This window comes from Oryzias latipes, chromosome 11 (assembly GCF_002234675.1).
Source record: "Oryzias latipes chromosome 11, ASM223467v1".
NCBI classification, from domain to species: domain Eukaryota; kingdom Metazoa; phylum Chordata; class Actinopteri; order Beloniformes; family Adrianichthyidae; genus Oryzias; species Oryzias latipes.
This window is the reverse complement of record NC_019869.2, coordinates 15,653,452-15,681,245: the sequence shown is the minus strand read 5'-3', so window position 1 is coordinate 15,681,245 and position 27,794 is coordinate 15,653,452. Positions and strand designations below refer to the sequence as shown.

General features: G+C 37.3%; 2 protein-coding genes across 6 annotated transcripts in view; one reads left to right on the top strand and one right to left on the bottom strand.

Moving 5' to 3' along the window:
- Positions 1 to 5,860, bottom strand: part of LOC100125505 (retinoic acid receptor RXR-beta-A) — a 29,551-nt gene extending 23,691 nt beyond the window's left edge. For 4 of the 5 annotated variants that reach the window (XM_011480991.3, XM_020707169.2, XM_020707168.2 and 1 more), the window contains exon 1: positions 614 to 716. The gene's annotated coding sequence lies outside the window, so the exon portion shown is untranslated. Of the gene's footprint in view, positions 1 to 613; positions 717 to 780; positions 875 to 5,703 lie in introns of those variants that run through there. The other variant, XM_011480990.3, reaches the window with a different exon arrangement.
- LOC101175332 lies at positions 282 to 27,372 on the top strand. The gene is made up of 9 exons (XM_023960220.1): positions 282 to 302; positions 707 to 895; positions 6,741 to 6,815; positions 7,155 to 7,207; positions 7,308 to 7,428; positions 10,332 to 10,423; positions 26,009 to 26,099; positions 26,478 to 26,760; positions 26,868 to 27,372. Exons 1-9 carry the CDS (start codon positions 282 to 284, stop codon positions 27,320 to 27,322), a joined length of 1,380 nt encoding a protein of 459 aa, XP_023815988.1. The 3' UTR covers positions 27,323 to 27,372.
- Positions 27,373 to 27,794: the final 422 nt, after the last annotated feature.

Here is a 27,794-nt window from a genome sequence, read left to right as displayed (position 1 = left end):
CGTGCATTTTTTATGTTTTTTTTGTGTAACGTTATAGTTGAATTTTGCAGAGGAGACAGTTAATGCTAATGCCGAATCTGTCTTGGCCCTGAGAGGGACATTATGTTTTACACTAAAAACATAAACAAACAACAATATTAATACATCAGCAAAGGAAACATACTTAAAATGTATCCAATGAACATGACCTGACAGATGGCAACAAACCTGACAACCACTGACTGACAGTCAGCTAATGCTAGCAACAACAGCACAAAACTAGCCATGCTAATGTTACAAGTATGGGGAAAAAGTCATCCAAGGTTTGAGAAAACTAATGAGCTGTTTGCAAACTAAATTATGATAAGAAGTTTCAATTTAGCATTTAAAAGTAGAAAAACTTAGCGTCACATTTAAGGAAGAGACTTGTGTTGACTAACGAGCTAAGCGCTGTGACTACTAGCATTTAGCCACCTTTTGCAGCTAGCAGCAAACTGGACAACTCGAAAGGGTTGGAGACCAACAGAGCAAACAAGTTCTACCCATATCGCAGCATTCAACTATTAACACATAACGAAGGACTACATAATCATGCAAGCAAAAATATTTTTGGCACAAAAAAGCGAATACTGACGTTTTGGCGACGCACCTCCTTCGCACGAAAAGATGTAGCGACTAGGCCCGTGTGAGTGTGAGTGTGTATGCCTCCCCCCTCTTTGCCTCGTAGTCAACCCTCCCTCTCTCCCCATGCGACGATGAAAACATGATGATGGTGGAGGTTTTGGCTAAACGCGTTCTTACCGTTAAATTCAAGCCCCCAAATCCCTGCAGTGCAGTGCAGCATGGCCCTTATAGCCTGGTGGTGGGTTGCGTGGCCATGCTGTGCCTCACATGTCTGCGGGTGAGGGAGACACAGGTCAGGAGGTCAAAGCTACTTCAGTTCACTATGAATATGAATTTCTAAGAAAGATTTGGCATACATTTGGCATTTTGCATGCTATTGACTTACAAGGCATCAATAACATGTTTACTGGAACAACACACACGGCTTTCATTGGAGCTTTTTCGATTCTTTGTCATGGAAGTACAAAACAAAAAAATGACTCCATGGCCACAGATTACGTTTCACTATTACATTGTGTGTAAAAGTCTGTTACCTACAAAAAATACTTGCCAAATTTTAAGTTTTGTACTGACATCCATAGTTGTATATTATTATGCGGATATTACATTAACAAAGGAATGTGGACTGTTACAGCAAGGGTGGTTAAATTAAATTAATTACTTGTAATTGGTTTTTAGATAATGAAATGAATAGGGGGAGATCCACCCAAGGCTTTAAAATGTCATGATTCCCATCTGTATGCAAACTGTAGGTAATTAAGCAGATTTATTTCTCAAATATTCTTTGAATAAAATTAGGTTGCGAATTCATTAATAGAAGCTGCTAAGAATATGTAGAGTTACAGTAAATTTACCCAACTAGGGGTGCACCTTGAAGTAGTGGTTTCTCTCCCCTCACAGCAAAAAAGGCCCTGGTTTGAATCCTGGCTGGGACCTGTTGGTGTGGAGCTTGCATGCCTTTCTCATGTATGCATGGGTTTTTCTCTGGGCACCTCAACTTCCTCCCATAGTAAAAAAAAATATGCTTCATAGGTTAATTGACGGTTTTAAGTTGTCCCTGGGCGTATGTGTAGTTGTGTGGCCTTGCAACAGACTGACAGTCTGTCATGGGTTCACCCTGGCTTCACCCAACAGTAGCTAAAACAGGCTCTGGCAGTCCCATAACCCCAAAAGAGATTAATTGGGTTTGGAAAATGGATGAATGGAGTTTACCTAAATATTTTTCCCCGGAGTGTTTTGTTTCATACATGTTCTGCTGACATCAACATATTATTATTTCATGTAACAGTATTTAACCATCAGTTGTCTAAATAATTATAATATTCCTTTTATTAGTCAGATTATTTTACCTTTATTAAATTATTCAGTTTTCAGTAATAGATCTTCCAGATGTTGCTCTAAAATCTACAACCTTCTTGTCAACTTGACAGGGTTTTTTTTTCTTCTTGTCATCCTTTGGTTGAAAGTTTTTTATTTCCTGTGTTTATCACGCCTCTAGGGGTGTAAAATGGCATTACAACTAGCTTTTTTTTTGATTAAGTTTGTGAACCTACCAGCTAATATAAATAAAAACACTTAAATTCAAAGAAGTTTCTTTCATGTATTTTATACAAACCAAAAAAGCTGATGAAAGTAATTGGTCTGCTTTTTCTCCCAGTTTTACATCAAACTGACTGATAAAAATAGAAATACCTGTCTTACAAACAAACATGATATTGGGAAGACAAAAATCTGTAACATTTAAAATTTAATCTACATCCGTGGTAGTGCATGCTTGTTTTCTGTGTTTCTAAAATTTCCTTAAAATAGCTAGCCAGTGTACAGTAAAAGTACAGTTTTTTGCTCATCTAAGTCGGCTCTACTGTATTATACGTTCATTTTTAATTGTCACATGAAAACAAATTATTAACATTCACAAAAACACCAAATAAAAAAAAACCCTGCTGTTTTTTTAGTCAGAAAATATAAAAATCTGTTTGGGAATCCTTGTAGTATGATGTTGAAACACAAGATCTAAAATTACTCAAAGTGTTTAACTCAAATTTGATAAAAATGATCTACTGTTGATTGCACTAATCCACAGATTTGAATTTTTTTTAGTTGAAGGCTTTGCTTTTTGACGACTTCACGAAGTAATCTGTTTCCTGTGAATTTTGACCTCATAACTCACCTAAATTCCTTCACATCCTAAACAATGAACACAACAAGACACCAAAATAGATGTGAACGAATTTTTTTATTACTTATTGTAATACTTTTCAAAACATGACAAGAACAGCTCAAATCCATTGGGCAACGGCAAAATTCTTACAATCAGACATAAGACTGAAATAACATAGTAGGAATATATTTTTACCTTCACTTGTTCATATGATGCACCTTTTTTTTTTTTGACTGTGAGCCATTGATTTAAAAACATGCTTTTATAAAGTTGTGTAATGTCAAACAGAACCACAACACCAACAATACATCAGAGTACCCAGTTGACTACATTTTACACACAATTAAAAACATAACCTAACCATTTAAGTCTTTTGAAGTTGGATCCTTTATTATTCAATAAAGGATCCAACTTCTTATAACCCGATGGTTTTGCGTTGGAAACGTGCTGCTGACTGATCAATAAGAATAATGGGGCTGTCCAAAATTTTTAACACAAGCTGGATGTGCATGTGTGTGACCGTGTGAGAGTGTGTGAGCGCTGCATGGAGGATTAGCCTTAGTGTGTGTCCACTAGTGATTAGCCTGGTCAGTGGGCCTGTTGTGCATTCACTCAGGACATTAGCATATTAATGCAGCCTCCCTCTTGATCTCCCTGCCGTCCTCTCCCTCTCCCGCTCTGTGCCCCTCTCATTCTTTCTCTTTCTCTATACATATTTTCCACATTGAGTTATTGCTTCCTGCAGCCTCGATCTATAAATTTGACCAATTTCAGCCAATCTTGCTGTGAAGAACAAAAAGAATAAGCACAAAACTTCAAGCTGCCTGGTCCATCCTTTTTCTGTTTAGCTTTACTGTTTGCTTACCTTCTTTTTTAGTGAGTACTCAATCTCTCTTTTCTCTACATCATTCGTATCTTTAACTTGCCTTCATTTAAGCTTTTTCTTCTCCAAGTCTGCCCAATAGACCTTTTTCAAACACAGGAAAGAATATACTGAAGCATGTTGACAGAGTGATGCAAGCACACACAGAGTCCCACCCTTCATTCATAGTCCTTTCCAATCTCTGATCCTCATTTTTTCATTTTGCTACATTCACACCTACCACTGCAAATTTAGAAAACCGTCACTGTAGAGTGGACTGAACACATTGAACTTTTCAGACATTTCAGCACTATAAACAGAATAACCTATCCAAATGTTCGACACCTACAGAACCTTTTTACACTATTTTACCTTGAGAAACTTTAAAAACAGTATAAATCATAGAAGAAACTATTTTTCACTGCTAGAGCTAGCAAAAAACTATTATGTCACGTGTTAGAAAGAATTATGTTGGACTCATATTGCCTGTTTGGGAACTTTAAACATATAATGTTTACTTACAGTTATCACATGGAGTACTTATTTAAAAAAAATAATCTAACTTCTGGAAGTGTGAAGGGAAATCCTTTGATGCCTCACATTAGCATAAACACACTTTGTCCCTCATTCAAGATCACTCTTCCTCCCTCTGTTTGCCTTTCTGTGCATGTCTCTGGTCCACTCACAGAGTCACTGAGTTTGATCCCATCCACGATGGTCTGTCCCTCGCTGGTTTTCAGAGGTCAGGGGCGTGATGTCCATCCACAACTCCTGGTTTCACATTACTAGACACAAGAATTGCGTTTGGACAATCAACTCCGGACCTCTAACTCTTCAGCCTATGACCATTAGGTACATCACCTGCTTGTGTGGGCAGGTGGGAGAAAGGTACTCAAGTTTTGAGCCTCCCAAGTCAGAGCAGATTCCTTCTGGGGCTGATGTGAACAGAAGGAGGAACTCATACTAGTGAAAAAAATAAGGGAGCAAGAAAACTCTTAGTCAACTCAGTCATAGCTGTTTTTTGTTCGGGTGACACAGTGATAGAAGAAGGGGTCACCACCCGGGGGCAGGCCCGTCCTAAAGGAGGCAGCACTGTGACCATGCACAAAAGAAGAAGTGGGTCCTTCAACAGTCACACGGATCAAAGAGGACAAAAGGCTGAGATGATAACTCAGCACAGCAGTGGAGCGCATTATCATCACACACATGAGCAACAGTGGTAGTAAATTTCACAGAGTTAGAAACAGGAGGGTGGAGTTAAGGGGGAGCTTAAAAATGAAAAAGTAAAGCTGTGGCTCTGATCTAATTTGCTGAACGCAACATTTTCTCTTCATTTGATTCGCTCCTTGAGGCATTCTCGCTTTCCGTGGGACCATGTTTTTATCCAAACGATGTGGTCTTTGCTGAGGCCTGGTCTATTCAATGGAACCCCATGTGCTGTGTGCCCACCATTGAGGTGCAGAGTAGCACAGTCACAAAAGACGGCAGAGTCTTCAGCTAACTAGAAAATCCACCACTTTGTTTGAAAAAGTGAGACTTCAAAACCCGCTAATGGTTTTCTCTTGCAGTAAATAGATAGCTTCTGTAAAGAAATAGTCAGCAAACACAAAACTTAAGACATTGTGCTCTTTCGGATGTTAGATAAAATTAGACCTTAATATAGATAAAAGTATTTGTTCAAGTTTAGTCAAACAATAATTGCTTTTCAATAGGATAGATTCTAGTCTGTGGCTTCTGTGTCAGACTGTACTTCACTTTTTCAGACAAAAACACCAAATAAGTAACATTCATGTCCATTGCAGGTTGTGCAGGAATAAGAAGAGCTGGAATCAAAGAGCCTAAACTTCTCTTCTTTGCACTTGTCTACAGCTAGTTATTCCACACAGGACTGCTAGACTTTTCACATTTACATGAATAAAGAAAGATCTTATTCTTAAAAAGAAAATTAAAAAAGACATGAAGGCAACAGTGCAACAGTTTGAAGTACTGAAACCTTTTGGAGCCTAAAATCTGGACAATTAATTACTGCAAAAGCACAAGATAAAGTCCCTCTAAAGCACGTAGCATTCATCCTTACATGTGCGACAGGCATCCCCGCCTCTCATCCATCCTCCTTCCGTTCTGGGTCGAATTTTAGCTGCATTGCTGTCGACGTCTGACCGCACTTGTCCTACTTCTCCATCTTTCACCCTCTGTGCCTTTGCTTCCTCTGATCCTGCATCCTTGTGCCTCTCCTTCTTCAACCCTTTCTGTCGTGTTCACCCTCCGCCTTTACACTTCCTTCGCCCTCTCAATTTCCCCGCCCTTCCTCTCTCTCTCTCCCTCTCATTCCTTGTCTCTCTTGCACTCTCCCTATCCTCATTTCATGCAATGCTGGGGTTACCTAAGAGACTGGGCCTCAATGGAGAAAATCTCCTTTGGTACAATGAACTGGGCATAGGGGAGGGGAGAAATAAGGGGGGCAGGGTAGAAAGAAGGGGTGTTGGACTCAGAGAGGGAGGTGGAGTAAAAGTGGAGGGAAAGATGGTGGGATGCAGATGCAAGCAGGGATGGAAGGGGGTGCACAAAAAATTGAATAAGTGGCTCCATTTGTTTGATTTCGCTTCAGTGGTCAGTCTTTTGACCCCCCTTCCCCTAAAAAAAAAAAAAAAAAAACTAATCTCCACACCCCACCTGCCGAGTAGCAAATAAAGTTATTAAACTTCAATAAAAAAATGTTTTAAGTACAACAAAGTTTTATTTTCACTTAGGTTTTTTTTGGTCACATAAAATGTGTGACATTTTGATTCAACACAGAAACCTATGGAGTCAGAGGTTGGTATCTTGTTTGTTTTCCCTCATGGGTGTCTTAGAATTTCAAAAAAAGAATTAAAACTTTTTTTCACAAACACTATTTAGAAAGCAGAACCCCAATCTGTTCAGAACAAGCAATTTAGCTACTCTTCTTTTCCCTGTCTCTGCTTGAGCGATGCTCCCACTGAAAAAAGGCCACATGACACACACAACCTTGTGCAGACGTTAGTTACTGATTAGCACAAAACTGTTGCACTTCATTTTCTTGCTGCACCTTATTGAACTTCTCTTCCATTATATTAAGTGTTGTTTGTCTCCTAGTTGGCAAACAAGTCCCCCGCTGCTCAGCTCAGTGTCTTTACAAGTCGCCCCAAGCCCCTCTACTCATCTGAGGATGTAAGAAGACAATAGAGCTAATAAAAGGAACAGAGAGATAATTACAGCATGGAGAAAAAGTTAGGTTGGATCCTGGAGTGCAGCAGCATAAGAGGATATTGGGGTTACATTGGGGTGTATTTTAATGCGCTTTTCTTTGAATTTATTCTTATGAACTTGTATGTCCTGCACAAATCCCAGGATGAATCTGGGACTTGTGTTAATGACTCTATCAGGCCTTGATACCCAGGGGCCCCTGCTGAGGGAATGGATCCGAGAGGATTGGGGTGTTAGAAAGTGGCACAGGAGGTGTCAGAGTTGGGTTTTAAGGAGTTCTGTGTGTCCGTTTGTGTGTACAAGTATGTGTATGAGACTGGAGAAAGGGTGGTGATGGTGGTGATGGTGGTGGGGGGGTGTGTGAGGGCAGATTGTCCATGGTTCTCTCTCCTTGGCTGAATGAAGTTATATCCAGGCCCCTGTCCATCTGTTACCGTGGCAGCCGTGGTGACCAAGGTGTTGCCATGGCGAGGTGGACACAAAAAGGCGTGGCGTGGGAACAGGTCCAGGGGTCAGGAGTGAGGGTCAGAGGGTCAAGGGTCACAGCCAGCTGGACAGCACACAAGAGGAGGCCAGGGTGAGAAAAAAAGGAAAGTTTGATTTTCTTTCTCTCCTTTTTCCTTTCTTTTCTGTTTTTTTTTTCTGCTCTGGAGGGAGACGCTCGAAGAGTGGACACCACTGGACATTAACATTGAACTGTGAGGGTGAGATGAAAAGAGAGGGGGGTCGCAGAAAATGAAGAAAGTAAGAAGGGCCATGGGATTCACAGAGCGGGACCCCACAGCGACTGGGGTTTTGGAAGCCCTCTTTGCCTTATACCTTACTGATGGGTAATCATGCATAGCATTTGACAGGCAATTGACTTCGGTCAATGTACGCAAATGTGACTATTGAGAGGATGTGGATGGCTATATGTGTCTGTGTGGTCATGGCGTGCACTTTACCCAGACAAGTGATACCCAGAGAAAACAAAAGACCATTTTACAACTTATTATTCTGGTCATTTAGGTTAAAAAAATCTGGAGGGAATTTTGAATCCGAATTTGAATCTAAATGTGCAAAAAGCCAGAAGCTATTTTTCGATGTTCATTTAATGTTAGTCAACTGTTGTAAAATTTTTTACAAACAAAATTACTAACAAAATTGTTTTATAGGATTTTTTTTGTACCAGTACAAGTTTAAAAAAATCTAATAGTACTAATGTAAAAATAAAAAATGAACGTCATTTGTCTTTGATATATGCTCAATCAGAAAAAAAACCTAGATTTAAAAAAAAAAAATTCCTTGGTACAATGTGTCTTTAAAAAAACAAATAATTATTATCATCCACTGTTTCAATTTATTAACAGTTTTTGTCTTGCAGATATCCAGGGCAGTTGACTATAGTTCTCTGGACTTTAAACAACAAATAAGTGCAGCTGTGGTCACAAAAACATCAAGCTGCTTGCTCACAGATTTAACAAACTTGTTTGTTACTTCCATTCTAATCTCTTGAGACTTTTTCTTTCCTGGTCTCCTCCTCTTTTGGTGCACATTTAGTGTGTTACCCACCACAACAGCATAGTGACTAATAGTTAACTTCTAAATTGGCAGACTGTCTGATTACAAGAGTGAAGACACTTGTTACTAAGAGCACACCATCAGTTCCCTGTGATCAATTTATTTTTAAGCTTTTTAAGAGGCACCTCTTTCAATATTTTGTATTTTAAGTATTTATGTTATACATTTATTCTCAAGCATTGTCTGGTTTTTAATGTTTTAGACATATTTGTGTCTACACATATGTGTACACTTATTTATTAATATTGCTGTCATCTTTAAATTGTTCCTGTGATCAATGTGGGTTTTTCCGTTATTAACAAAAGGGGGAAAAGGTTTTGATTAGTTTAGGTGTTTATGCATCACAGGGCAGTGATTTAAGACCCAAACTGCACAATCCCCAGTCCAAAAACACAATTACATTTATGTGTCTTCTTCCCCTCCCGTTTTTTTTAAATATGAAATGCTGTATAATATCTTTTTCCCCCAAAAAAGAAAAATGTATCTAATCAAAGAAAATGCTTTTTCCCCCCACAAACCTGGCTGACAGGTTTGTTGAAACGAGAGAGAATGTAAACATGCAGGGCAGGGAGGTCTAATACCAGGATTAGGGAATGCTGATCTACATATCAATGAAGGGTGAATACATAATAATGAGGCAAAAATCCTTTAAGAGTGCAGCTTTGCATGAAACTGGCAATTATTCCAGTGAGAAATTGCATTTGTTCACATAATTTAGGAGGTTTGATCTCAACTAGGGTTTTATTTTCCCCTGAGGCATCACTCTGATGAACTCTTGACCAGTAAGGAACAGAAGCATGAGAACCATCACACCTGAACTACTTTTGTATTTTTATTTATCTTTATCTTTTCTTCATCTTTTTTTCTTCTTCTCTTTTTGTCTCTACCTTTTTACACCATTCTATACCTTGCTTGGTTTGCACAAGAGCCCAAGACACCGAAGCTAATTTCCTTGGATATGCACTGTACTGATTTAGATTCAGATTCAGATTCCTCTAATGGTTATCTCATTTGGCAGATATGAAAGCCCTTCTGAACACTGGTGAACTGGTTAACTAAATGAATTCTGGTCAGCTTGAAAATAAGCATCTGACTTCCTTTTATATACACTTGTACTGTTTAAACTCACACACGGGCATTACCAGCAGCATAGAAAAATCGAAACCCAGTGGAAATACTAATAAGTGTGAAAAAACAAGTCTGAAGACATAACATCGATAAATATGATGAAGAGGAGCAGGTATTTATATATACATGTTAGTCAGGGGAGTGGAGGGCTACATTTTGCTTTCATGATTCTTGTTCCTTATTGATCATTGCTTGTTTTCTTCAAGTGTCCACAGATGAGCAGCTGTTGGAACTGCGATGATTTGTAAATGGTTGAGTCTTGAGTTCACTCCAAAGAATGCTGTGTGTGAAAACAAACCAAAGCAGGTGAATATGTGAAACATACTGCATCCAAGGCTGTTCCAGTGTGAAAGCAACAAAACATTTCTAGAAAGGAAACAGAGTCTTCAGCTATCAGACTTCTCATTTGTGGAACAGACTTCTTACTTCTGTTAATAAAATACCTGTATTCATGCTGCCAGTGACCTAAAATGCCCAAGGGAGCTTCAGGATGTGCTGGACATCTTTCCTCACTTTCTAACTGAATTATTTTCCTCTGCCTGCACTGTAAATTGCATTTAGACATTTTGTTGTTCTCATGTGTAATTCAAGCTCAACTGACTAAGCTCTTGGACATGTTGTTCCTGTAAATTAAAAATTTGAGTCAAATATGACTCAACTAAACAAAATTTCTTAATATGAGATTTTACGTTCAGTTGATTTAACATTTTAAGTACAATCTTCTTTTGGCCCTTTCAATTTGCAACCATTAGATGGTGCTAAGCGGGAAAATGATCTCTTCTTCTTATTCAGAAGAAGAAGAAGAGGAACCCGCATGAAGCCTTCATGAACTTCAGACTCCTTGGGCTGCATGGTGGGGCAGTAGCTAGCACCTTTACCCTCCAGTAAGAAGGGCCTGGCTCCTGCCCTACGTGGGACCCCTCTGTGTGGAGCTTGAAGGTTCATTTAACCAGTTTTTCCTCCCATTCTCCAAAAACATGCTTCATAAGTGAATGAAGTACTTTAGTAACTGAAGCCCTTTGACATATTCTGTTGGTTACTCATATGGATCAATATTGAGGCCTATATAAGAAAATTCAGTTTATTGATATCTATTTGGATCAAACTGTAAAGGAAACAATACATTTGTCCTTTCTTGGTTTGCTGTTTTTCTCACATTTTGTTTGAGACCCTGAGATACGTTGAGAACTGAAACCCTAAACATAAACTTAACTGACGTTTGGAAAATTCGTTTTTACCTTGCAATGGTGCATTTTTATCAAATAACAGAGTCCATTACTTTGTTGGTGCATTGCTGCATTTTGACATTACATTTTATTTTGTTGGTGCAAAAAATAATCTTCCAAAATGGAACATGAATTAGATCATGTAACATGTATTAGATCTTAAATTAGTACAGGACAGTTTTTATTTTTTTTGTTTTTGTTGCACACTACACTCTGTGATCCTATGAAACTGTTACATTTCCTAAAATGGATTTGGTTTTCCTTACAGGAAAAATTCCTTCAACACTCACAAAAGTGTCATATATTTGCAGCTTCTTGTTGACGTTACTTTTCAAAAACTTGAATTACAACACTTTAAATCTATTTACAAGAATCTGAGACACAAGAACTTATGCAACAATAACATTTCTCTAACAATGTTAAAATAATTCATTTAGGCAGTTGTAGGATGCATTTATTAAATAAATATTTGCTCAAATTAGGGTGTGGACCTGTAGATGGTGTCACACAAAAATCACAATCTGGGAGAAAGAAAGCCTATAAAGCAAATAACCATTATAGATTTTACTATTAAGCACAAGCATGTCACCATGAGCCGCCACAATTCTGAGAATTAAAAGATTGAGAATGAGGGAAAAAACAAAAAGTAGTAATGAACGCAGCAGCAGTGAATAGGTGCAATTGAAACCTGCCCCATGGCAAGACGAAGGGATGGCAAAATGCTGAGCTGCATCAGTGGATAACACATTATGACAACATGGATAAGAAGGGTCTTACAATGCAATTACACCCATGAGAACACACACATGAACAGAGTAAATACGGTCAGATTTTTATAGGGATGAAGGGAGCGTAAGATCCATACCCCTTTACAGCCCATATTATAATAGGATTAGGAGCAGCCTCAGGAGGACGTAGCAGGACAAGTCCAATGCTCCGTTTGACACCTTTTGTCCATGAGCCCTGAGACGCAGTTCACGGCAATAGGATGAGGGACAAAAGCTTTTGAACATTTTGTTGTAGCTACAAATATATCCCGATGGGGGAACGTTGAGCCTCAGGATCCACTGCACATAAAAGGAGACAGTTAATTTGACAGCTCAATCAGATTTGTCAGAAAGATCAGAGCAGTTATTGCAAACGATAAACATTTAGACAGCAGGTATTCAGCAGTTAAAATGACAGTGCTTTAGTCTTTCTGACAAGCTGTTTCATATTTATGCTCCAAGAATTAAGCACAACTTTTCAAACACTTCACAATCAGAAACTAGCATACCAACTTGCTTTTTAAAACTTTCACTGTATTCTTCAACATGAATTTCACTTTAAGTGTGATTGTCTGTATGAACTGTGAATGTCTGTGAAACTCTTTTAGTTTTTTATTCACGTTTATTATATCTTTTGCAAAATAAAAATTGGAGACTCACAGTCTCACAATCCTCCAAGAATGGACACACAAAACTGCTTGCCATCACAGATTCTTAGAAAGGAGGACACTCAGCAGTAGCTCAGTAATTTAGAAATAGAGATGCTAACTTGGTATAGTTTGAGCGACACATCATTTAAGGGACAAAAGTAGTTCAGAGTAGTTTAGAAACTGCTGATCTAAACAGAGATCTTTCCAGAGTTTCAGACAATGATCCAAACAAGGTAGAATATGACGAGTGTAATTTTTGTGGATGAAAACTGTCATACCTGAATTAACTATAACTGAGGTGTGCAGAACATTATTTCTGGCTCTGCAACATTTCAATCCTCGAAGCTGCAGCTACGTAAGACATCACCAGGTGTCACTTCTGTCCACTAAAAACAGGAAACTGAGTCCACAGCTCAAATAGACTCACAAGAAACAGAAGACTGAAGAACATGCCTTGTGTGATGAGTCCTAATGTCAGCAGCAATATTCAAATGTTAGAGTAGGATTTTTATGGCTTCAATAACCTCAGTGGTGGTGTAATGATTTGGGGTTAATGTTTTTTTTTTGGAAAACCGCAATAGCACTGACATTTTAGCCATCTTCTGATGGGGTCACAAGGAGAATTTAATCTTACAGGACCGTAATTTCCAAAACATGACATTAACATGAGTTAACTCCAGAGGCTGCCAGAGGAGTCACCAGTCAACTGAAGAACCTTCCACATGTGGTGGAATTGAAAATTCACCTGTCAGGTCTACAATGGCAGTCATGAAGTTGCCTAAATGAGTCTTTACTTTGTTGAATCTATGCCACATAAAATAGGGCAACTATAAGAGGCAGGAGGAAGTCAAACCTCTGAATAGAAAAAGGAACCCATAAAATCGGTCAGGGAGTAAATATCCTGTCCTTTTTCCATGCATTGGTGTGTTCTAAACACACAATTCTCAAATCAAATCAAACCTTATTTTTATTGAGACAAAAACTTTTTTTTGGATAAATCCTTAGAAATTTTCTTAGTCTCTTAGTTTGTGTGCCGACACATCTTTCTGTATCATTATTTGACAAGAAAATTTGATTCATTTCTTTTATTGATTTCCTAATGCTTTTAATTTTTTTGTCTGTTGGACTCATTTTGAACTAAGTTCCCCACTGCTCCACTTTAGATATAAACAAGCAGGAATAATCAGTTTTAATGTTGGTTTCTCTTATTTTGATAATTAGGTCATGCTGTTGCATCCGAAGCAAGGATCTCATCTCAGTCTGAGCGATTATTGGCATTCTCAGTGATCGTTTCACAACCCATGCCATGGAGATGTGACACAGAGATTCTCTGTCCTCTCGTCTGCCAGAGTACTCTGGGACAGCAACCAAAAGTAGTTTTACGACCCAGAGCTGCTGACACTCATTTCCTGCCAAGATTAAGAAAGACAAGGTTAAAAGTCCTGCAGTAGCAGTCACTGATGGAAAAGCAAGAAGACACACGTGCACACTCTGCCCGTGTTTTAAGATGTAGAGTTGGGTGCATTTACACGACCAAACTGAATATTTGTTATTTGACTTTAATGATTTTAAATTGAACCTTGAAAATGCAAATGATTTTTGGAGGAGACAAGTGTGAATGTATTGATCACAAAGGAAGCAACCAACTCTGAGAGGCATTTTCAAAAAGACACTGCTGACTTTTCATCATGAACAAAACATATCATAACATATTAAAACAAGTCACATATAGGTAAGAAAGCTATTTTATATCCATATCTAACCTGAGTGCACTGTAAAACAAGGGAGAAATAAGGAGTGTGACAGAACAGGTGATCCAACAAGGATCAACTGTAAACCAGACTCTTACACACACTGCAGATCTTTAACAGGAATTAAGAGGATAATAACAATTTTAAACCTAGTGTGAGTCAAAAACCAAGGAAACACGAAAAACTAATAAAAAACAAAGTAAACAAAAAATGATGTGTAATGTTTCTGCTGCCAGGTAAACTTTTTCAATAAATGGAAACGCTAAAAGTGACATTTTAAATTCGTTTTCAGTTAAAAAAGCGACTTTTATTTAAATGTTAGCATCAAGTACAAAAATACAAAAACCTGAAAAGTCTATGTTCCAGAAAATGATTGTATTGCTTAAGACTAAATAAAAAATATATTTTTTAGCACTAATGGTCCACATGTATAATTCAATAACTAATTGGTGTGTCCATTCATTTCTGCTGTTATGTTGTGTGGCATGGATGTGATGAGTGTGTAGCTTTTCTGAGGAAGTGTGTTCAGGATATTTTATTGGTGTTCTGTTTTGTTAGGTTTGATGTTCTGTATCTTCTTCTTTACTGTATTACAAAGATAAATGAGCTCTAAATCAGAAATTGGTATTTAAGGAAATGTGGGAGGATGCCAAGTCCTGTAGAAAAAATGAAATCAATGACAGATCAGAGATCTATAAAGTGCACTGAAATCCACAATAGACAGCTGCACTGAAATAGGGCCTAACAAAACACAATGGACCAACACCAACAATAATTACAATTTTGTATCATCTTGTAAGAAGAAATTAAAACCACAGTGCAGAAAGAGGGTATTTTTTGTAATGTCCAGATGTGAGGTTTCTGCTTCAAGAGAAGTTTGAAATGTGAAGCCAGAAGTTCAAGTAGGAGATAACATTTAATTCTATTTTTACATTAGTTTGAAAAACATTTGACAAGTTACTTTATCTCTCTCTTTTTTTTTTTTTAGGTTTTCCAGTTTTTTCTTTAAATTACATCACTGTTTCTTCTGTCACAAGAACTTGACACACAGTCACCCGTGACAGAAATCTTCCTTTGTGTAGTTAGTTAATTTGAGTCAATGAAGATTTTTTAAGTAAGAAGACACCATTGTGGTTGCTGGGAGATTTACGATATACCTGCAACACCCTGACTCTGTTGAGCAGGTTACATAAGACTTCCTGCAGCTGTGGCAAAGTCTCCTCCTGCAGTGTGCAATTTTATGAATCTTTTTTCGAGCATCAATGCCATTTGGATCAAAAACCATTTACTTGCTTTAATTATTTTGATTGAATAAACAGCACATGTTGTGCTTAAGGGTTTATGTAGTTGCTCTCAAAAACACTAAATGAGATCCTAGGGAATCAATGTGAGCAACAAAAAAGGAGGGAAATGGTCTGAGTGGCAGAAATGCCTGAATGAAAGGGTCTTACAATGAAAACGTTCCAGAGAAAGGAAAATCTTCATTTTCAAGGCAGGTCATTAAAATACGTCCTACAAAATGGTTGGAGTAAAAAAGCAGTTTGTGTGAAAAAAGAGCGGTGCATGTGATTACTGGATAAGGCCTGGACAGGGGCCAGGCCAACCAGACGGACGCACAGAAAGGGAGGTTTACCTTGAACTCCACTTGTCTCGTCTCTGGGGCGGGGTCAGGTATTGTAGCGAGGTCTGACAGGGTCATGAAGGGACTGGAGGGGGAGACAAGGGGAGGTGTGGAAGGAGCAGGGACAGGGGCTGCCCTCGAGGTCATGGGGTGCTTACCCTGCTGGGGGCCAGAGGGGGGAGGAGGGGTAGATATTGGCAGATTTTTGTGGGGTGCAGATGCTCAATATGCAGATGTCTAATCGAATTGTGAGGCCATGAATTGGTTCCCCCTCCTGATTTGCATCAGGACAATCCCTCGCCGTGACTTAGGGGTCAACGGAGTTCCCCTGGACAAAATGAGCAGCCGGCTGCAGACGCCCCTGAGAACGTGTGAACTTGAAGTAGACTTTACTCATTGACAAAGATATTGATTGATTCAAATGTCTGTCTGTCTGGGAGTGCGTCTGACATCTGTCTTTTTCTGTTAGGATATTGTTTCTCAAAGGATTTAAGGGATAACACTGATTGCTGTTCAATATCTGCTAAAATGCAGCTACTGGCCTTCATCCTTGAGAGCAATTTCTCCACAGTTAAAAACCAAATGGCTATAAATTTCTGAAATCATTGATTTCAGTTGTAATTTAAGCCCTTCTAGTATTTTTTACTGAGTGTGCTCAAAATATATAGTTGAAAAAAGAGGCTTCATCTGATTAGTTTTGTCATTTCTAACTAGTTTAGCCTGTTTTTTCTCCTCTTTGTCTGAGTCGTTTCATCAAGCAGCCACATCAGGAGGGCGTCCCTGCCGGCTGCTCACAGACAGCCACTACACAGACAAGCTTTTGGTAATAAAATAAAATTTTAGGTATCTCTCTTCTCAAGTCACAAATCTGTAGCTCATATTTATTCTGTTTGACCAGCTACAGAGAAAAAAAAAACATGGACAATGACTGAAAAGTTTCATTAGACACATTCATTGTAAGGTTATAAAGAAAGGAAAAATTTACCAGTTACGTAAAAATTGTGCTCATTACTAACTGTTTAATGAGGGACAGTTTCAACATTCAAACAGGCGCCGGTTTAGCACGTGCTGGTTTGCGGCGCCTTCCGTCCATGAAACCAGGGTTCGACTCTGGGCTGCTCCCTGCTCCCTCTCTACTTCTGTGCCGGTCCCAAGCCCGGTTGCTTTGAGAAGGTTGCATCAGGAAGGGCATCCAGCATAATACATTGCCAAGCTTACCATGCGACTCGTTCACTGTGGCGACCCCTGATGGGAAAAAAGCCAAAAGAGGAACAAACAATTTCAACATTCAAACTAAAGTTGAGGTTAAAGTATTGCATATTTTTACTGCCACCAAAATGCTCATTCTCTCAAGTGTTAAGAATGGGAATGTTAAATGCAAAATTTTAAAACCTTCATGTGAGAAAAGTCGAGAGTAGATTTGAAGGTTACATGTATGGAAAACTTTGTTTTCTCCGTGCAAACTGATTATCAAACAGGGTTCTGGCTGCTCAGGCTTTGACCCGTTTGTCTCTTCTTCCCCAACTTTTGTTTTCCTCATCTTTTCTCTGATTAAGTGACACGATCCCACATGAATCCAAGAAATGTAAGAACACTAAAAATAGCTTCAGAATGGAACTTAATACAATTTACTGTCTTTTAGCCAACTATATTCAAACCAGCCACATTTTTTTATCATCCAATTTGTGAGACAAAGAAGAAACAACTGTTCTATTTTAGGAATAAAATACATACTACACTAACAGACAGATTATGCTTGTGATAGCAATGATAATTGTAAATTTTTTTATTCTTGCATCTGTAATCTTTCATATTACAGCATCTTGTGCATCTGCCTAAACAGCTGTCCCTTAAAGTAAGTTCCTTATAATTAGTATTAGAAATGCATTAATGCTTCATATAACATGATTTTATCCAGTCTGGCTACTATAAAGAGGAACGCTAAACACTAACATATATGTTAGTGTACAACACGGTTTTGTTTTAATTAACTAATGTGGTAATTTGACAAATTATCAGAAGACCGACAAAGAATTTCAGAAAAGCTCTGCTCTGGTTATTTCTGTCTTATCAGAGCTACTCTATATCTGAATTGCAACGCTCTCTAGTGGTAGAACAATTCAATCCTTTTTGGGGTGGAATCATAAATTTTTAGATGTGCAGTTCGTAAAGTTCTGATGTTGAAGACAAAAAAATAAATAAATGTACATAATCTTTTTTTTTCTCATTCAGCTGTGTTTTTGCCCAAAAACATTGTGAACTTTCATCAAAAAACTAAAGAAATGTGCAATTTGTGCAAAATTCAATTGTCCACCTCTATAGAGCAGAAAGAGGGCAGAAGAGTAGCTGTTGTGCTGCTTTGTGTTCTGGTGTGTACCATACTGAACACGGACAACAGACAGTAAAAGTAAAAAAAAGTAATAAATACAAAAATAGAGAAATGTACAATACAAAAATATAAAATACAAAAATAAAAAAAAATGAACAGAAGGAGCAGGGGAGTCTTTACATTTCCTTATTGATTCAACATAAAACCTTCTTTAAACGTTCAGACACAAATCTGCAGATGCTTTATGGATCAGTTTACTTGCATTGCACAAAACTCTGTTATTTCTTATAAAAAAAATTATGTTTTTACTGCTGTAGGTGTTTTTGGGACAGAAAAGCTTTATGACTGTATACAATTTTCAGCATTTTGGGTATTTCAGTATACATTCAACTCAAATTTTTTTTTTTTAATTTCTTGTTTATTTAACTATGAGGCAAGTATCTCCTTGGAAAATTTCAATCTAAATAAATATATCGTACCGCTTATTTGGTTTGAACCACAATTATAAACATTGATTAAGTTTGAGAGAGAGATCCGTGCATCTCTTGGACAACCTGTCAAACCCTTCTGAATCATTGAGTATTGCCTCTGTCACTCAGTCATGTGACTTTTGATGTTGACTTGCTGTCACAGCAACACAGTTTGATTTGAGTCTTTTACTTTGAAGACTCTTAAAATGAAACAATAAATATTTTGGTAAAAAATTGTGTTAGTAGAACACAACTTGTTCGTTTAATTTTAATCAGTTTGACTGCAGGTTTTCCAGGAAGACAAAAAATGTTCATACCACTGGCAAATTTTACCAAAAGTCATTAAACCAGCAACTTTCTTCTGGACTGGAAATAACACAGTTGTTTACCATGAGGCCATATGAGTGAAAAAATCCTCCTCACTCAAATTTGTCCTCTGTAGAGGGCATTTCTAAACCTGAATAACTCCCAACCACTGCATCCTATTAATTTAAATTATTTTGGTATCTATAGAGGACATTTGGAGCTTTTCAATAATAGCAAATGAGAACTAATGGAACTTTTGGGAATTGTAGTTTTTGGTGGATTTAAAAAAATCAATGGACTTTTTTTCGTCTGGTAGTCAGGAGGATATTATATATTCTCAGCTTTTATTTACATTTGTCAGGGTTTTAAATAATTTTGAGCTGTAAACTACATCCTTAATTATCTGCTTTGAAGCCTTGTTTGATTCTTTTCCACTTCAACCTGATTTACATTAATGCCCCACCTCTGAGCATGCTTACATGTTCTTCTGCTGAACTCCTGATCATCTTGAAAACATAATCACAGCTGCCTGCTGCTCCTCCTCTTGGCTCACACTCAGTTTTTCAAAGCAAACTTGATGAACAAGAAAATATTTAGAGCTTAACATTTACTGAAACAAAATCTGCTGCATTAATGCTTGACTGAAGGGAGTGGTTTCTATCAAGTCCTTTTCTTTTTAAAGAATCATAATTTAGTTTTGCATTTTATTCTGCTACTCTTCAAGTAACATTATTGTATAAAAGTTAAACTGTAGTTTTTTTCATGCATTTGGTTTTACATAAAGACTGTCAACATGTTTTTCATGTTTTCAACTAAAAAATACTTCTGTGTACATTTTGCTATTAAAGGCTGTGTATTATCATAAGGTTCAGCTCAGGAATATTTTTGTATGAAGTATTCATTTTTTATTAATTGTATTAACCCTTGTGCTATCCTAGGCACTTTACCATTGGGATTTGGGTCATCTAGACCCACTAGACAGTGCTGTGAACCTTTTTTCTTCAATGATTTGTGATCTTCACTGGTGTCCATGGATTACATAAAATCTTTCCACCTTTGTCATGGTAGGGAGAACATGTCAATGTAAGGGTGGGGTCATCTAAGATAGCACAAGGGTTAAATGAAAACAAATAAAATGAAGTGCATTTAAATCATTCAAAAAGCTTTGACATTGCTGCATATTTCCTTTGAGCAGATGTTGATGATTTTGCAATAAGTTTTAGTATTTTTATGTATCACAAAGGTCTATGAATATATATTTTTCTTTGACTTCTCTATAAGCTACTGAGGTTAAACATGGTGTCCTTTGGTATGCATCTTTAGTGACATCTTGTGGTACCTGGAAAACATTTCAGCTGAATCCCTCAATGAGAACATTTGAAAAGTGAAACTGTTAACAATAAAAACAAACATAGAAATTATTTTCAACAGCAACTTCCTTAAAAGAAGTCATCTAGACTGACATGGAACCATTTGACTGAACCTAAAACACAGCTCTATAACCATGTCAAAGGTTTTTGTTGACCTCTGTCATTTGCTGACTGATTTCGTTGTTGCGCTCCTCTTATTGCTTGCAAGAAAATTTGTTGAGGGACTGTTTTAAAAAAAAAAAAAAAATTTGCATTAGAACATTTTTCACAAAAGTAAAAAATACAATATAAAAAAAAAGTGTTTATCTAGGACTGGCTTTAAGTTTAAATGCAACATTTCTTTTTTAAAATTTCCTTTCCTTTGTGTTTTCCTCAAGGTTTTATCTGGTTTATCACTGTGATTCTTTTTTAATAGAAAACTTGCAGAATCACCATTGTTATCTGATAATGGCTGATGTTTTGCAAAGTTAACTTTGACCGGTACTAATTAATTACTATTCTCTTTCTTTGGACATGTTCATAACTTTTACAAAGGAAATATAAAGAAATTATGACAGACAACAACCTAGAACACATTTATGGGAAGATGAGTAAAGACAAACCTGAAACAACAAACAACTGAGGTGATGATAAAAAAAAGAAAAAGAAAAAAAAAGCAGCAGGTTTAATTGAAATATTAAAGCCAAACATAATGTATAGACTTTGGAGGCATTTTTTCAAGTTAAACACAAAACCAAACTAACTTCTGTTGTAAATCCGCCAATAAAAGTTTTTCATTCTGTATAATGTACCCACAGGACGTATCTCTAAAACCACAGAACAATTAAAATAAACAAAGGTCAAGGGTGTCTTTGGGTCAATTTTAACTATCCTGGAAACATGAATTTATATATATTTATAATGTAAAATTCAACAAAGAGAAATGGAGAGCTTTGAGTGAAACTCACAGAAAGTAGTTGGGGATTTGGTGCTTTTCCTAAAGGACACCTTTAAAAGAGGGTAAGCCAATTTGCATGAACAGTATGCGTAATTCTTTAGCCACAACCTGCTTCTCTTGCCTCTCTAGTCCATGTCTGGCCTTTAGATATACCGGTACTTAAAGTAGTATAATTAAAAAGTGAAATCCGAACGCACAAGTCTCAAAAATATCCTATATGTTGGTAGATATAGAAGATGTTCAAGAACATTTTCTGATGCCATTTTATACTGTGACAATTTACCAGTGTGTGGAATTAAATCATGTTTTGTCACATCCCAATTATAATAAATCTCGTTGTAAATGGTGGTGGAGGTGTAGATTTAAAAACATGACACATGTTTACTTTTCACATTTCTTCATTTCAGCACCAACCCTGATGAGCTTCAGATTGTTTTTTTTTTCATGTTGAAGTATGTCTCTGTCATGCTTCAGCTGTGCACGCAATGATATCTTCATCAAATCAGACAATGTTTGTTTTGCTTCTAACCAGAGACGGAAGTCAGATTTTAATTTTTCCAAAAAGGTGCAAACAAAAACGAAATACACCCTATGTCCTACAGTGAACCTTTTCCAAGGGACTTTCCAGAAGGTAAAAAGATGAAGATCAGACACCAGGAAAATGCATTTCTTTTTTAATGTAACAACACAATCTTTTAAATTTACTTCATTTCTTGATCTATTATGGAGTCTCTCTGGGCTTTCACTTACTTGAAGTTACAAAAGCAATATCAAAAAGGACAACATTTTCCATGTTGTTGTTAACTTTTGAAATACTGTACAGTTTTTTGTCCAAAAATGAAACTTAAAAAACTGCACTTTGTATTCTCCAGTGTCACATTACACAGCTGCCATGTTGTGAGACACTGCTGTAACTGTTTGTTAAACTTAAACATAAAAAGGTTCATGTAAAAGAGAGTTGCATGGTCATATTTACAAAAATCATGGTTTAAAAGAAGGTCTACCTTTTTCTCACATCCCATTGTGATGTTGGAGTCCTAAACTGTCAATGTCCTGTTTGCACATGCTGGGTGCACATTTCCAAACAAGTCACTGTTTTGCATTTTCATTTGCAGAACAGACTTCCAGGTGAGCAGCAGTGCAGAACAGTCTGTCATGCATCAATTCTCTTTAGCACACTTTTGCTCTCTGATAATGTAAAGACAAATGCAAAATAAAAAATACCTCATAAAACTGCTCTCAAACTATCTGTACAACTATTAGTTCCTTAGCATCTTTGTACTTGAACACACCACACCAATTAAAACAGCCTCCATCAATGGTGTCTTCTTTGGTTGTTACCCATGAGATTCACTTTGGCTTAACGAGATTTATTGATGATGATGTTCCTTGAATTTGGAATTCATCTCTAGAGAATATTCTGAATTCTTTGGTTTTCACTGAAATTATCTTTGGATTGATACTGATTGTATGAACTAAATAGAAATTAGATAGTGACAAGGGGGTGGACTTCAGGGGGTTATGATTTTTTTTATACAGAAAATCCTTTAGAAATTTAGTGTTTAATGCTGAAATATGGATCTCTTGTGACATGAAAAGACATGCAGAACATCGGTAAATAGGGTTTTTGATCTTATTTGCAGGAATAACTGTTTTCTATGGAGATTATGGAATCACAAACAACCTTTGTCAAGACATGACAGCGACATAAGAAAATTGTTTTGATATGTGGAGCCTAAAGCAGTGCAGGGAATCCAAATCAGTAAGAAATTGTTATGGGAAAAACCACAGCGAAGAAGACGGAAGATTTGCTTGCTCGGGCCTTAGAACGGACAAAATCTCAGCTCACCTTAGTGGTTTTAGTGGCTGGGATCTGGGCCGTGGCCACTTCCAAGTTTTCCCTCATTCTTTCTTTTGAGCTGTATATAATTGTATTGTAACTGGAAATTGCTGACTGCAGTTCTCAGAGTAGAAATAGGCTCTGATTAACATCACTTTGTAACAACAACCTCTTTGGGAGAAATTTTGTTTCTCCCTTCAGTTCAAAAAGGAGACAGTGGCTTTCATAAAAAGGAATACATTGTTTTGTCACCATCATAAATAACATGAATTTATTTATTTCCCTTGTTATTTTCTATGTTGTTGTGTAAAGTCTTCTATTGTTCACATTGAAGCAGAGATCATGTTTTATAATTAAAGAATAGTTGTTCACTTTAATAATTACATTATCTAATCTCTTGGTGTTTAAAAATGAGAAGGCACTAAAACTGCAGATCCTCTTTGCTGATATTATCTAAAGAAAAAGTTTGATTTCACATTCCTTTAAACCTGTCATCTCTCACGCAAAGGCTAAGAACGAGCTCAACCTGCTCAGAGGGATAGTTTGTACCAGATCACCTCACTCAGAAGCTGTTTAACTTGCGTTCATTGTTTCTTCTTTAGCGTAAAACATGAATTTCTTTGCGCTGCTTTTCCTCTGTAACTCTGTAACTGTGCAGGTAAGATGATTGCACTGCTGTTGTGTTACAATTTTCAGCTTCTATTTAACTATTGATTTTTTTTTCTTTGACTCCTGCAATAAATTTTTAACCGGCATGGTTTTCTAACAGACAAAACAATGTCACAAACAGGTTTATTTAATGCAAATGACAGCTCTGAAAACAAAACAAAAAATTTTAAAACCTGAATTTATAAATGAATGAAGTGTATGCTATTAAAATGTGATTTTTGTTTGAACTATTACATCCAGAAGTCTAAAAAGCAGTTTAACTTAATGAGTTGTACAAAAGTGAAATTCATAGTTAGAACTCTGTTTATTTTAAGGTTTATGGATGAAAAAGTTGGTGTAAAAATAACATGATTGTCCATAAATGGGGCACAGCACGCCTGAGTTGCAAAGCCAAATTAATGATGTGTCAGCAAATGTAAAGCAACTTTCCATGAGTTTGTGGTGGCCAGTGTTGCATGTCTGATGTTTGTTGTTCTGTAAGAGAATGAGAAACTACAATTGAGGATGGCTTTCATTCAGGAAGAAACCACATTTACACATTTTCAATAAGTCTAAAAAAACAAAAATTTCCTTTCTCACAGCCCCGTGACCCCGAAAGGGAAAAATGAATAGAAAATGAATGAATGAATGCTTTCTCACATATTTTCTTGCAGAAATTAAAGTAAAGAGTGTTTAGACATTCACATTTTATTTTATTTTTCACAGCAAAACATTCCCTGGAGTATTTTTGCACTGCTGCCTCTGGAGTCAAAGAATTTCCAGAGTTTGTTGGGGTGGCAACAGTAGATAAAGATTTTGTTGGTAGCTGCAGCATGATCATCCACAGAACAGAGCCTAAAAGTACTGTGATAAAAAAGTTTATTGACGAAAACTCAAAGCAAATTTGGTGGTATTATACAACGTGTAAGGAAAAGGAAAGATTCTACGCCAGCATCATTGATGGAATAAAGAAACACCTAAACCAGAACACAGTTAAATATGTATTTAGTTTGTTTGATCAAATGTCTTTAATGGAGTTGCTCTAATATTCTGTGCCAGCAACTCTATAATAGGAGCTTTGTATGATTATCAAACTTCAGACAAGTTGTGCTCACACCATTGAGATCATATGCATCAGTCTTCTCTAACCCTGAAAGGGAAGATCCTCCAGGTCTTTTGATGTATTGAAGAATCTCTGCAAATACTCTCTTCTTTTCATTTCAGTGAAACAAGCATCCCAGGATGCATCCCCGTCACTCCAAATCTTCAAATCTGCCTCCTTTTTTTCTCGCTTAGAGCCACTGTCTCTAAACCAGCTACATGGCTGCTCTCACCACAGCCTTCTACACTTTTCCTTTCATTCTTGCTGACGCTCTTTTGTCACACATACACCTGAAACCTTCTTCCATCCGTTCCAACCTGCTCACACATGCCTCTTCCCCTCTTTCCCACAGTTTCTGTTGTTTTGGCCCTAAATCAAATTAAGTTTAAAAAAGTCCAGTTACTGAGATTTATTGCATATGAAAGTATAAACTGAACTGTATATTACTGTTTCTTTTCATTTATATGTATCCTAGTATCAAAGTCCTCCACCTTCTTAACTTCTGCTTTTTGTAACTTTACTGGTCCTTTCCACAGCAAACCTCCCCCTATTCCCTGCTCTAACTAAAGACAACAATGTGCAACCTTTCATACAAGTCTTCCTACATCATTTGTTTGGCCTTGGCCACCTCTTCCTTCACCTTTTGGTGCATCTCCCTGTATTTCTGCTTTATTCTGTCCTCTCAGTGTCCCACTTTGTCTTCGCAAATATTGTACATTCCACCACTAAATCTCCTTATCTACTTTCCTCATTCCAGATCACTCACCTTACTCCCCGTCTCCCCGATCACTTTATGCTTTTGTCACATGCAACTCACCTGTGGGAGTTTTTGGGTTGTCGGGCCTGTGGAGGGTCATGGACAGGTGCAGCCACATCTAGCACAGATGTGTCTTGCAGTGCCCTTGTGGCTTGTGCAGCCACCTTAAGGGACATAATGGAAATGGAATAGATGATTGTCATAAATGATAAGTGTATTGTTAAGAATATGTAAGGATATTGTAAGTTACATGCACTTATGACGTACGGATGAGGTTGTTTTACGGTGCCCCAATGACACACTATTGTCATTAATACTGAATCCCCAAATGCTGCATGAGCAAGGTGTACAGGTGATATAAAAGAGCGCATAAGGATGCCCAAACTACACTCTGATTGTCCAATTTCTCACTTCTAACAGTCAGGCTGCAAGTATGGAGTGTGCAACACTCTTACCCTTACATAAGCATTTTCTACAACCTGTTGTCTGCTGCATGCGGGTAAAAGAAAATCTGCATGAACACTTTTACTCTACGTACTCTTGAGTGGTCTACGATCTTGATATTCCGTGCTGAGCGTCTGGAACCCGTACAGATTTGTCCAGTTGTGACTAGTTGCAGGTTACCAGTTCTTTCTCAAATTTCTCAAAACGTTTTTCAACTTTTTTCTAAAAACCACATCATTCGTCTTTTTAAGCTTCCACCACGTGGTCCTCTGCTATGCCTGTGTTCCCTTCCTCTTCCTCACCACTAGGGTCCTCCTAAACATCACCATGTTTTACAATCAGGTATGCCGAGGTTAGAAGAAAAAAAATGAGTTAAAATTACAAAGAAGTAAAATTATCTTCACATATGCGTCTCTTTCCTCATGTGTTTCGGGTGTCACATAGGCATAATTTTATTATTTTTAGTTTGTGAGACAGACTGGCAACCTGTCCAGGGTGTCACATGCCTTCGCCCGGAAGTGGCCAGGATGGGCTCCGGCAGCCCCGTGACCCTGAAAGGGAATAAACAGATTAGAAAATGAATGAATGAATGAAAATGAACAGTTTGTTTAGGAGGTACATCACATCATGGAGTAGACATTCCATTTTGTTGTTACATCAGAATGATATTCTGTTCCAGCGCACCTTCTAAGGACCACAATTCTATGACATTTCTGTCTTTCAGGTAAACATGTCTTTCAGCAGCATTCTGGCTGTGAATGGGATGATGAAACTGGAGAAACTAAAAGCTTTAATCGGTACGCCTATGATGGTGAAGATTTCCTCAAACTTGACTTGCTGAAACACGAATGGACTGCTTTAACAGAAAAAGCTTATGCCACCAAACTGACTTGGGAAAATAATAAAGTTAGTTTGAAACACTCTGAATACTTCTACTCTATCCAGTGTCCAGATTGGCTTAAGAAATATGTGACATTTGGAAGAGAATATCTACAGAGAGCAGGTAAACTTAGAAGCTTTCACTGCCAAATAGTATTTTTTTAAGTACAATAGAGACATGCAACTTTCCAATTAAAATATATCTCAATGAAGGTTTCCTTTTTTCTGTAGTTCTTCCATTAGTATCTCTACTCCAGAGGTCTAACTCCTCTTTAGTCAGCTGCCATGCTACTGGCTTTTTTCCTGACATAGCCGACCTGTTCTGGATGAAGGATGGAGAAGAATTTCATGGAGATGTAGAAAAAGGAGAGATCCTCCCCAACAACGATGAAACCTTCCAGATGAGCATTTATCTGAACACTTCCTCATTACCGCTGACAGATTGGCAGAAATTCAGCTGTGTGTTTCAGTTATTTAGCAGTCAGAAAAACATCACCGTCAGTCTGGACAAAACAAAGATCAGGACTAATGATGCCACACATGTAATGTGTTCTGGTAACACAGGTCTGTTTAATTTAGATAAAATTACTGCCTTAATGAATGAAGACTGTCAACAAAAAGTTATTTGTTTTGTAATTCACAAATGTTTCTATTTAGCTCTAATTGAAGCATGGTCCAAAAAATAATCATATCTTAAAAATACAGGTAAAAAAATCTCAGGTAAATGACTCAATGTCCCATTTTGATTTCAGATTCCTTTACAAAAAGACACTGGGGTGCTGGAACAGCTCTCTTTATTCTGGTGGCAATGGCTGTAAGTGGATCTAATATGTTTAAACGTTTACTTAATTTACAGTACTGTTTATGTTCCTCAGACAAGGAAAACAAAGACGTAAATGGATCTATTTGTCCACAAGTGGATGTATCAGAATGTAATTAAGCAGTAAGACTTTACCTCACCCATCGCTGTTTATACGTCACAAATGAGACATTTTTCAAATGACATTTTTTCATCTGCTCCTGATTCACTGTGATTTGACTAAAGAATACTAAGAAACGCAGTTTTAAGATTTACTTATTTTATGTACTGTATGTCCTCTATCATGAGAAAAATTCTACAAGAACATGTTAAAAATAGCATACAAAATTTTCTTTGGA

What these genes read in the sequence shown, in the direction of transcription:
- LOC101175332 (XM_023960220.1), top strand. Translation starts at nt 282, where the DNA reads ATGGGGAAAAAGTCATCCAAG. An exon ending in TGGGGAAAAAGTCATCCAAG is followed by an intron (nt 303 to 706) that starts GTTTGAGAAAAC and finishes TTTGCCTCGTAG; the next exon opens with TCAACCCTCCCTCTCTCCCC. An exon ending in GCACACAAGAGGAGGCCAGG is followed by an intron (nt 7,429 to 10,331) that starts GTGAGAAAAAAA and finishes CTTCTTATTCAG; the next exon opens with AAGAAGAAGAAGAGGAACCC.